Consider the following 12962-nt stretch of genomic DNA (forward strand, 5'->3'; position numbering starts at 1 on the left):
ATGTTTTGAGCTTAATCATTTACAATTAGAACATTTTGAATCAAAATGTAAACTTGAGAAACACATTATTTAACTATAACACTAAGTACTTCTGAGACCGGGCTGAACAACTTCAGGAAAAGATTGATTTTTCTAACAGAAGTTGCGATTTCAATTACCCCCGCCCCCCGCCCCCCCCAAAGATTCAGAGCAATATTCACCATGCATTCATTTTTACAAATATGACAAAAGCTTACATGATACCTTCAAACCATTAAAATCTGTTACGCAAATAACGTAAGGACTAGGGATGTCACAATATCCAAATGTATAGCCATCCATCCATCCATTATCCTCACAATATGATATCATGATATGAACCTCACAATACGATAATTATTACATTATTACGATATTGTGGGTAGGCGAAAGCTCACGATACTGTAAAAAAGAAAAAAAGCAGTAAAAAAAGGAGCTCATATTAAAAAATAAAATAAAAATCACAATATTCAGTTTTTGTACATAACAGCATTCACAAATGGCTTGGCCAGTCATGCACTCCTATTGGCGATAAGCGTGGGACTCAAAGGGACGGTGGGGCCGGATGGCCATGTTTTCACTAACAAGTTCATTTTATATATTTTTTGATCAGGAAAATGAAAAGAGTTGCCATTTTCTATTTTATCCATTCATTTTGGAGAAATTAGGAAATAAGTAACTCCATGAATAACGCCCCTTGATAATGAGCACAATGGCCGCGCCCCCTACCGTTCTATCCTTGTTCGGCCAGAGTCACGCGAGGAACCGATTCCAAACTCTCCATTGGAAATCATTGTACTTTTATTGCTTGTAACGTCCAAAAACGGCGATCAATTGGCACCAAAATGTATGTGGACATCTCTACTAATGCCCAATTCAACATATCAAAAGGATTAACCTCTCCATGGCTGATTTATATGAGAACGAGGAAATGTGGAAGTCAGCACACTACTTCTTTGCTTTAAAAAAAAAAAAAAAAAAAAAAAATTCTTCTGCTAGGATATTTACAGAGACTGAAGTGGGAATGAGTAGACGGGCACATTGGAAGGTAACAGCCGAAGTGTCACGTTCCAATGCGGCCACACTCGGCTGTGCAGTCAGCCTCGCTGGAACTTTTTGTTTGCTGTTCGATGAGGGCTTTCGTCACTCTGACGCTGCTTCACTCAGGCAGAAGGTGGCGGCTGCAAGCAAGCAGGGACACCACACGCGACTGCTTGCGAGGCGACATGAAGACACAGGCTAATCTTCACCTCCACATGCTGGGCGGACAGTAAGGAGCTAATGTTGTTGTGCTAATGCCTTTTGTTTTAACGGCCTGAAGCTAGTTGTTGCTATTAGCCATCCCATTATCCTACCTTTAGGGGGATAAAGAGGGAAGCACCAAATTAAACTGCACTAATAAACTAACCACTAGAGGGGGCTGGAACTGCACAATTGGAAAACAACGGTTCTTCATGGGGCTTTTAAACAAGACTTGCTGCTGTTAATATCACGACATGATGACGACGATGTATCGTGGCAATGTCGCCGAAATTGTGACATCCCTAGTAAGGACAGTTAGGAGGTTGTGTTATCCCTCTCCCACTCAAGACATCAAGCAAGAAGCTGTGCTGACTAGAAGAGGGCTTTTACCATGAAGCCCTATAAGCTCTACATGTGCAGTTGCTATCAAATGTACAAAATGACGGAAGAAAGACGATGGAGACACACCTTCTTGTAAAGGCATATGGGAGTCAAGTCATGCTGTTGTTGAGGCAATGAGTCCCCTCTACAGATTCCATAGCACATGGCAGCCACACAGAACCTGAGCAATTAAAAGATTGGAATTGACATGCAAACACAATGACAGGCAGATTATGCATTATGAAAATTTTAGGACAATATACTGCAATTTCCGGACTACAAAGCACACACCTAAATCTGAAAGAGCTAAATTTAGCATTAGCGATTAGTATGTTCAGTCAACAACCTACAATCATCCACAATTCAGCTCGTATATAAATATCATGACACACAATTGTCTAAGTTAGTTTCAGACGATGGTTGAACAAGAACGAACCACAAACAGGCAGACATGCTAACGATTAGCGATCGCAATTAGCATTAGCGATAGCGATTGGTATGTTCAGTCAACAACACACAATCATCCACAATTCAGCTCGTATATAAATGTTGCATGCTCATTACACACAATTGTCTAAGTTACTTACAGACGATGGTTGAACAAGAATGAACCACAAACAGGCAGTTGCCTGCCTCTGGCTTGAGTATTGCATCATGCAGCCACACACGTAAGGAGCCGAGCGCAGAGGAGACGAAGACATAATTACGACCGAATACAACAATACTTTTGGAGACTTAGAAACATTCTACATGGTCGAGGATAAATAAAAGACTTATTTCATCGATCTACAGCTGTTTGTGTGAGTTTAAAGTTATCTTAACTTTCTTGTATGCTACATGTGTGAATGTTAGGTAAATGTTACCATCGTAGCTCGGTGTATATGATGTGTACTAAGCGCACAATTTCCTCCAAAAATGCGACTTATACTACAGTGCGATTTATATATATATATATATGTTTTTTTCCTACTTTATTATGCATTTTATGGCTGGTGCGACTTATATATATATATATATACAAATATATATAAAATTAAAAAAAATAAAATACGGTACTTCCACACCAAATGGTCAATCTGCGAATGTCATGAGTCACGTGGGCCGATCGAGCAAGATGGCGACACATTAATACTGCTCTCGGCATCCGTTGTGTAATTTCGAATTGTTTGAAAGATCCACTTGATTCTTCGTTGCGCTATCTACGTCCTCGACTCCAGTAAGTGTTGCTGTCAGTTTACGAGTGATAACTGGACAGAATGGCCAACAACAGAGCCAACTTTTTCAAAGGCGCATTGACAAGGAGTAAACTAGCCCCGAGAAGTAGCCCTCCCCCAGAGGGCGATACTCCGCTGGACAAAGCCAAAACAAATGAACCCCGAAGAATGGAAGAAAAAGGCTTATTCAAAGGAATACAGAAAATGAACGGTACTTTACAAGTGGTGGCTGTGGATGTGGCGGCGATTAAAGAAACGACAAAAGAGCTCAAGGATTCGGTGGAGAATATGCAGGTGAGGCTGGGAGAAGTCGAGCAGAGAGTGTCGGACATGGAAGACGCAAATGCATGGACGGAGAATGGTATGGCGAACTGTGACAAAAGGCTGGAGACGTTATGGGCACGCGTGGAAGACCTCGAAAATCGAAGCCGGAGGAATAATGTGAGTCTGAAAGAAGCTTAAGAAGGGACCGGAAAAGTAATACAGTACGTGGAGAAGATTATTTCTGATGGTCTTGGACTCCGCGGCAACGAATTTGAGTTGGAACGGGCCCATTGAGCCCTCGCCCCCATGCCCAACTCAGATAGTCCACCGAGGGCCATAATCCTTCGTTTTCTACGTTCTTCGGCTCATGACAAAGTGCTGGAAGCTGCTAAGGAGGAAGGTGGAATACAATGGGAGGACTGCAGGCTTTCTTTTTTCGAGGATGTGATGCGGGAGATGGCGGAGAAGAGAAAGGCGTTTCTACCGGTGAAGTAAGTCCTACAGGAGCGCAACATACGGCGCAGGCTGGTGTATCCTGCAACGCTCATCTTTACGTGGAAAAGAGAGAGGAAAACCTTTGGAGACGGCGCAGAGGATGAAAAGTTCGTAAAAGAACTTAAGTAGAGGACAAGTAACTTATAGAAAATATAGTTAAGTGTATGTAAATGCCATTTTGTTGTTGTTTTGACTGATTTGTTGGGGAGGAGGGGCGTTGTAGATCATTGCCGACGTCTCACGGACCGAGTAGGGTTATAAGTTTTAGCCGGGTGAGGACCGCATAGCAGCATAATGTTCTTTGTTGCTATGCTTTGGGTGTTTTTTTTTGTTTTTTTTTCGGAGTTGTATTTCACAGTAAGACGGTATTTTTGACAAGGTCTAATGTCATTGTTGCTAAGCTATTGCATTTTGTTAAACCACAGTTTAAATCACATCATACTTTCAGTTTTAAAATATATGTAAAATAAGTACATTAACATTGTATCGTGGAATATAAATGGTTGTGGGAATCAAGCCAAAAGGAGAAAAGTTTTGGCATACTTGAAATCCAAAAATGCGGACACCCTTTAATTGGTCACATGTAGAAAAAATTCTGAAATAAACTCAGAAGGCTTTAAAAAGCCACAAGGTTCAAAGGATGGGGAAAAGTAGTCGCTTATAGTCCGGAAAGTATGGTGCTTAATTGCTATAAGAATTCACCTGACACAAAAGTGCATGCGAGTGTGTGTGTTGCAGACCAGTGCTGAACTAAGAGCCTCTGAGACAGATGCTGGTCTGGGCTGCCGCAGCGAAATCAGTTGCACTTCAGGACTTTGGGACATGGAGGCATGAAGGTGGACCACAAAAGCTGCTAGACCAAGCATGTATGGGTCACTCAGCACGGATCCCTTTGGAAACAGGAAAACTTATTAAATATGTCACACTTAGAATCAAATACAAATGTCTACACAGGATTTCACAACATAGACATGGGTTACTGACATTGCTCTTGCATTAAAAAAGAATTTTAACTTTGCTGTGAAAAACACTGCAATTTGTCTGTATGTCATCATCAAAGCTTTAAGTAGTACAAATTGGGATTTTTGTGTTTGCGTGTGTGTGTGCGTGTGTAGGTGTGTGTGTAAAAATACTGTATGTCTGAAAAGTCAAACAAAAACTAACACAAATAGACTTACTTTACACTGTGCACAAATTAATTTAAGCAGTGCCAATAAAAGTAATGCGTTCAGACTATCACTTATCAAATACCTTGTTTCCTCACCATTTCGTATTAGCCATATATTTTCAAAGGGTAAACAAAAACATAAATGTATTCTAGTTATGTTCATCTTTAAAAGAGATTTACACAAATACTTCAGCCGGTTAAAAAAGGTGCATTGGGAAAAAATGAGAACAGTGTGCTGCTACAACTGCTTCTGTGTAGTATCATCATTTGCATTGCGCCAGTCTCATCTAATTGACTAACTGCATAAACAAGGCAATGGTATGGAATAAAAGTTCAACACATTCCATGACTTTGAGTTGACACCAAAATCAGTCTTGTTTTCTCAAGAGGAGACAACCTGGTTATGGAGCAGATGCCAAAGTCTGTGTAGAAGGCAGGAGAGGAACTGTGTGTTACAAACTAATACATCCACAAACCTGGAACCCCACATAGTCTGTCTGAAGAGACAAACACAGAGTGAATGCAGAAAAGAATTAGATTTGAAGGGGTAACAAAAATCTCAACACTTGTTTCTAATTATATACATTGTCAGGGGTCACCAACATTTTTTTTTAACAGAGCTACCTCTAGCATAGCCTGTTGAATAATGTGAAGGGCTAAAAGATTGATGCATACTTCTGAAAAAAATTGTGCTCAAATCAACTTTAATGGATGGCTGGATACATATATATATATATATATATATATATATATATATATATATATATATATATATATATATATATATATATATGTATATATATATATATATATATATATATATACATATATATATATATATATATATATATATATATATACATATATATATATATAGACATTAGGGGTGTAACGGTACACTCGGGGGTATTAATACTTTTCGGTATGGCATGTTCGGTTCACTTGCGTTCGGTTCGGTCCACATATATATATATATATATATATATACATATATATATATATATTTATACATATATATATATATATACATATACATATATATATATATATATATATATATATATATATATATACATACTAGGGGTGTAACGGTGCACTCGGGTGTATTAATACATTTCGGTATGGCATGTTCGGTTCGGTCCACTTATTAGCGCGAGCTTACGCACGGACGCTGACTGACGAGAGTGGCGCCACAAAAGAGAGAGCCAGAAAAGAGCCAGAGCTCGAAGGTCCTCGTGTACACTGCGGACTCCTGTTTGGGAACATTCTGGCTTCCTGTTCCCCATCGCCGATGGGTAAAGGTACGTGGTTAAGTCCGAATGTTGTGTGCCGAAATTGCTACATGAGATGGGCGGCAGGTAGCACGTCTAACATGCACGGCATTATCCGACTGTGAATGTTTCCGAAACGAGGGAGCAATTCGTTACAATATGCTGTTGAACATTCAAAGATTTCAATGCCTAAAAAGTACATACAATTTCATAAAGACTTTAAAAAATGTTTTCATTATAAAAAGAGTTTTAATATAGCAAGCAATAATTGATTTGATTAACATTTAAAATCTAAAAGTAGAAAAAATAATTTGGGTTTCACTGTTGAATATGAGCGGCGGCACGGTGGACGACATGTTAGCACGTCCGCCTCACAGTTCAGAGGTTGTGGGTTCGATCCCGGCTCCGGCCTCCCTGTGTGGAGTTTGCATGATCTCCCCGTGCCTGCGTGGGTTTTCTCCGGGTTCTCTGGTTTCCTCCCACATTCCAAAAACATGCATGGTAAGTTGATTGGACTCTCTAAATCGCCCCTAGGTGTGATTGTGAGTGCGGGTATTTGTCCCTGTGTGACCTGGCTGGCAACCAATTCAGGGTGTCCCCCACCTACTGCCCGAAAACAGCTGGGATTGGCTCCAGCACGCCCTGCGACCCTTGTGAGGATAAGCGGTGTCGATAATGGATAGATGGATAATTGTAACTGTTATTGTATGTATTTCTTTATCACAAAAAGTGTATACCTGTACATGTACTGTAACGACAACTTGTCTTTAACTTGAATACTTAGGGGTGTCATAGGCTTTTGCTGCTGAGTGTTTAAAGATTTCAGTGTCTTAATAATTTACTAAATTAAGAGAACTTTATTGTTAGTGTTTTTTTTATTCTGGTGTAATTTCTTAGAATATAACCAAAATGGTTCGCTTTTATTTATTTTTTTCTAAAATAAACATATTTTAAAAAAATAAAAATCTGTTTTTTTGTACCGAAAATATACTGAACTGAAGTTTCCAAAAAACAAAACAAAACCGAAATGTGATTTAGCGTAAGTACAATGATTTCCAATGGAGAGTTTGTAATCGGTCCCTCCAGTGACTCCGACCGATCAAGGATAGAACGGAAGGGGGCGCGGCCATTCTCCTCATTAACAAGAGGCGTTATTCATGGCGTCTCTTATTTCCTAATTTCTCCCAAATGTATTGATAAAATAGAAAATGACAACTCTTTTCATTTTCCTGATCAAAAAATATATAAAACGAACTTGTAAGTGAAAACATAGCAATCCGGGCCCAACCATCTCTTTAATATGTGTCTCAAAGCCAGCCTCACGTATCGCCACATCCATGTTGCGAGCATTGTCGGTCACAACTCGCAACTCCATGATTTGGCCTTGGAAGTTCCCATTCGGTAACAGCTCTCTTTAGGACATCGGCTAATGGTGAGTATGGCCGCGGAGAGGTTTGGTATGGAGGAAAAAAGGGCAGCGAAGCAGCCTTACTTCAAGAACCAGAGGGCAGTTAAAATCCATAACATCAGGAGAGAACTGAAAGCCTTGAAGAAATGGCACGAGACAGAACGAGAAGAGGAGCGTGCAGCTCTGGTTGAGCTCTGTCTCAGGAAGAGGCTCCTAGTCCTGCGCAGAGCTGAACAGCACAGGAGACGACGGAGGGAGAGGGCTAGGAAGCGGGTGGTCTTCATCAGCAACCCATTTGGCTTCTTGAAGGAGCTACTTGGACAGAAGTGCAGTGGAAGCCTGGCCTGTTCTAAGGAAGAAGTCGACGAACACCTCCACAGCACCTTCAGCAACCCCACCCGAGGCCAAGAGCTAGGGCAGTGCAAGGCTGTAATAAGACCACGAGAGTCTGCTGAGGCCTTCGATCTCAGGGAACCACTCCTGAGAGAAGTCCAGGAGGTGGTGCGGAAAGCAAGTTCCAATCACCAGGACCAAGCGGAAGCTCCTACAAGGTCTATAAGCACTGTGAATTTGCTACACCGGCTCTGGAAAATCTTGAGGATCATCTGGAGAAGGGGGAAAACAGCACAGCAGTGGCGATTTGTAGAGGGAGTGTTTGATTTCCTAAAGGGGAGGACTCCAAGACAATCAGCCAGCAGAGCTGGGCACTTAACCCTTTTTCCCTGGTCTGTCCTGCATCCATGACCTGGGTACCCTTCGTGCCTCGTCCCTCCGTCCTTATTCATAAAAATGATCGCCCCCCAGAACCCGTCCTTTTAAGTCTGTTCCGTCCATACATCCGCCCTGACCCACCCCCCCCCAAAAAAAAGCGTCCGTGCATGACACGCCGCGGGAGAGATGGCAGAGGTTTATTTAAAGCCCATTAGCTGGCTAATTTACTATTCAAACCCGCTGTGGACACGCCGTGTCGAAACGTTTTTTTTTTTTTTTTCCCCCAGTCGTCGTCTTCTTCCAAGCAAAGCTCTCCTTCTCCGATGTGCGCAAATGAAGCGGACGCAGCATTCAGCTTTCAAATTTCCTGTGGTCATCCGCCAGCGCTCCTTCTGCATCTTCATCTCATTCTTCTTCTTCCTTTTCTTCTCACCTCCATGCAGACCGAACGTGTGCAGGGCACAGCGTTCCCGCCGGGGCTCCCAATGCAAGTTTAACTTATACGTAATTTAGTTGCCAATTCTTGCTACATGATTTGTCGTCCCTGCACAGTACGAGATCCATTTTCTTTTGACAGTGTTTTGGAGTCCGGGTCATTATAGCAGATAGGGGTGGGAATCTATGGGTACCTCACGATTCGATCTGATTCCAATTCAGAGGCCCAGGATTCACAAAATATACTGCTGGTTTATATTTTGAATAATAAAGCTGTTCCGTTTGATGGCAACCTCTCAGGGCTTAATGTTAGCGTTACACCACTTACAGTAAGGTCTGGAATGAGCTCTATCTTTTATTGCTCTTAATATATATATTAGGGGTGTAACGGTTCACAAAAGTCACGGTTCGGTTATAAGCAATAAGTCTCAGGTGCATAAGACTAGGTTGTTGTTTTTTTATTTAGTTTTAACAGAGAGCAAGCTACAATTCAATTTGCTATAAAGCAAAAACATTCACTGTTATAAAAGCACAAAATAGAATAAAAACTTGTGCATTAGGGTTGCTAATAAATAATAATAATAATAATAAAAGATTATACAGGAAAACACCCTTTCTTGTATGGATAGAAAGAGTTCGCAGATAGTCAGGTAGCACTTGCCAACTAGTAACTTTTGACTTCGTTATAAAAGTTAGGGTACAGCAAATGACAGCCACAACGGCTCTTGTACGACTGTATATTACAGGGGGCACGGTCTTGCTAATATGCGCTCGGGATGGAACATTGTCACTGGGCTCCAGCATGTTTAATAAACGTTTGAAGCCCGGCTCCTTGACTAAAGCATATGGGCGCATATATGTTGCTTTGTAAATGCTGATTGCTTCAGTAATTACTAATATTTAATAGTTTGCTTTCACTTCTCCAGGCTGCTTAAAAGTAGCGGGGATAAGTTGTTCGTGTTGAGCGGGTTTCTTTTTTCTACCCCCGGTAACTGTATCGGGGTGATGCCGTCATACACGTGTTAGCATGTTTGAAGTGTTACCTGCAACATACCGAACGGATGTTGAACGACGCCGACACAGTTCTTTTTCGCTCCACCGCTCGCACGCCATCGCCGCCCTACGGAAGCCGAAATGTTCCCGGCTGATTATACTATATAAAATACACTATAACGGGTGTCCAGCTCCGGTCCTCAAGGGCCGCTTTGTTGCCCGTTTTCCAATTCTCCTTGCGGCAACACACCTGATTTAAATGATCGCCTCATCAGCAAGCGCTGAAGAAACTTGATAATGATCGTGATCTCTTGAAACAGGTGCTTTGCAGTTGGGATAGGTGGAAAACAGGCAGGACACTGGCTCTTGAGTACTGAGTTTGGACACCCCTGCACTATAAAAACGGCTGATTTGTATAGTACAGACATCTCTTCTTGCTCCATGCTTTCTTCCGCACTCGCCATTTTTCTACTACATTTGTTCTATTCTTAAAACAACAAATGTGGCAGTCGCTTGGTCTCAGGTTTTGACTTTTTTTTTTCTTTTCCCCCTTCAGACGTATTCGACGGATGACTGCGTGCAACGGTTCGGTAACCGTGCAGCCCGCACCGAGACGGTATGGGACAAATACAAAAACGGTCACATCGGTAGTCGACTGGTTAGCACGTCCGCCTCACAGTTCAGAGGTCGTGGGTTCGATCCCGGCCCCGGCCTCCCTGTGTGGAGTTTGCATGTTCTCCCCGTGCCAACGTGGGTTTTCTCCGGGTACTCCGGTTTCCTCCCACATTCCAAAAACATGCTTGGTAGGTAAATTGGACACTCTAAATTGTCCCTAGGTGTGAGTGTGAGTGGTTGTTTGTCTCTGTGTGCCCTGCGATTGGCTGGCAACCAGTTCAGGGTGTCCCCCGCCTACTGCCCAAAGACAGCTGGGATAGGCTCCAGCACGCCCCGCGACCCTTGTGAGGATAAGCGGTACAGATAATGGATGGATGGATGGAAATTGCCCCTAGGTGTGAGTGTGAGTGGTTGTTTGTCTCTGTGTGCCTTGCGATTGGCTGGCAACCAATTCAGGGTGTCCCCCGCCTACTGCCCGAAGACAGCTGGGATATGCTCCAGCATGCCCCGCGACCCTTGTGAGGAGAAGCGGTATAGATAATGGATGGATGGATGGATGGATGGATGGATATATATATATATATATATATATATATATATATATATATTAGGGTGGTCCTTAAAATTAAAAGTTGGAAAAAAACACTTCTGGTGAAGTTTTGTCTAAATCAGACAAGATTTACCCCTGCCTCAAAGACCTTGAATTTTGCCCATAAGACACCCAAGTTGCGTTTTTTGTCTACAGGTAACTGTGACATAATGATTGAAATTTGTATTACAATAACAGTTTTAACATTCGTCCATACACCACTTATCCACACAAGGGTCGCGGGGAGTGCTGGAGCCTAACCCAGCTGTCGGACACCCCGAATTGGTCGCCAACCAATCTCAGGGCACACAGAGACAAACAAACATCCGCACTCACAACCACACTTAACAGTGCCCAATCAACCTACCATGCATGTTTTTGGAATGTGGGAGGAAACCGGAGTACCCGGAGAAAACCCACGCAGGCATGGGGAGAACATGCAAACTCCACAGAGGAAGGCCGGAGCCAGAATCGAACCCACAACCTCTGAACTGTGAGGTGGACATGCCAGTCGACCACCGTGCCTACCCAGTTTTGACATCAAAATATATTGTCTGATCAACGTTAACACTGACTGTTAAATGTTGTTGGACTATCTGTTCAACTTTATATTAGAATGTTACATGGTCTTCAAAACTCTTCTTTTTGTAGTCCAAAAAGGAATTCTGTACAATGTCGCAAAAAAAAAAACTTGAAAGAGAAGTTGATGCTTATCACTGGTTAGCTCATGCTGAGCAAAAAGAAATGCCTTATCCTCCTCATTTGTGACAATGTTTAAGGCATTGGCAGCATTTCTTAAATACTTCTTCAGGAATTGCCTGAGCATCACCGTGCCCCTTGTTGTGTTTGACATTCCTTAACTCATTGAGAAGCTATTCTATTTTTGCCATGCTAGTGTCTATTCATTGCAATGGTCATTCACAATGTTCGACGCATCATTCACTGCCTCTTTCACAGACTTCATGTTTTGCTCAATATTCAATTTAGCGCGTTATTTCCAAAGTTAATCCAACCCCCTTTTGACGCCGTCAATTTATTTGATCGCGTGATTAAGGTTTCCATAGCAACCAGAGGCATTGCTCGGCAGACACATGAATGCCTGTTACTTGCTTAGGGTTGGGCACCGAAATTCGGATTCGGAAACCCGGATTCGAGTGGAATCAGTTCTATCATTCCGGTTCACAAGGAACCGTTCAGATTTTAGAATGTCAGTGCTAAGTTTCGATTCCTAGTCAGCCACGCGGAAGAGCTACGAACAAAGTACGACCGATTAAAAAAAAAAATGTGTGCGCGCATCCGCGCAGCCTTGGGCTCCTGCCGCCGAAGCTGCGTAGCAATAGCACGTTAGCTCGCCCCCACTCGCTCAGCTCAGCTCCTCGGCTCGTTTCGTCCCGGCCGGGCAGCGGCGGCGGCAACTCTGGGCGAGCCAATTCCCACAGATCTCCACAGCTGCGTGGCAGCTGGGACACCGCGGTGGCCGACACCTAGCAGTAGAATGACGCGATGCGGCTCATGACCCAAAGTCAGAATCGGCTAAGTACATCTAATTGAACATTGAACCAACAAGTTCAACACACAAATGCACATATCCAGCAAATATTTAGGTTTAGATCATACGTAGCTGCAGCATATACATAAATACTGTACATAAAGATACATCCTACGGTTACATAGGCTGCTTGGATTAGATAGACTTTCCTTGCTTGCCCTTAAAATGCAGCGTTGTGTTTTTCATATATATTTTCTCTCTAAAGCAAGATAAGGTTAGCCAATCAATTGGTGTTCAGTAGCATGCTTTTAGTAACAGCTGAAAGACACACACGTGCGTTTGTGTAAGTGTATGTGTGTTTGAAAAGGGCTGAGGGGCTGTTCGCGTAAGTTGAATCCAATGCTTTTTTTCAACTGAAGGGAAAGTCAACCCAAACTTTTTTTTTTTTCAAGAATATGTTCTATGCAGACCCCCTAGTTCAAACAAGGCATTCTGATTAATATTGTGTTTGTGGAATATGAGTTAAGTTGTAAAATCCATCCATTTTTTACCATCTCAGGGGTCGGCCATTTTATTTCTTCTGTCGACTGAAAATGTCACAGATGCGCTGAGGGCTCAAATAACGACCAATCATGGCTCAGTTTCATTAAACAGGTGAGCTGTGATTGG

General features: G+C 42.4%; 1 protein-coding gene across 5 annotated transcripts in view; it reads right to left on the minus strand.

Annotated features, from left to right (window-relative positions):
* fanca (FA complementation group A) overlaps positions 1–12962 on the minus strand; it is a 165616-nt gene that overhangs the window by 52721 nt on the left and 99933 nt on the right. For all 5 annotated transcript variants that reach the window (XM_086027080.1, XM_086027081.1, XM_086027083.1 and 2 more), the window contains 3 exons: positions 5180–5279; positions 4317–4504; positions 1729–1822 (listed from right to left, as the gene is read on the minus strand). In XM_086027080.1, coding sequence (XP_085883206.1) covers positions 1729–1822; positions 4317–4504; positions 5180–5279 — 382 coding nt within the window. The remainder of the gene's footprint in view (positions 1–1728; positions 1823–4316; positions 4505–5179; positions 5280–12962) is intronic.

The sequence above is a fragment of the Filicampus tigris genome, chromosome 4 (assembly GCF_054856515.1).
Source record: "Filicampus tigris isolate MCC_2025a chromosome 4, RoL_Ftig_1.0, whole genome shotgun sequence".
Taxonomy (NCBI): Eukaryota; Metazoa; Chordata; class Actinopteri; order Syngnathiformes; family Syngnathidae; genus Filicampus; species Filicampus tigris.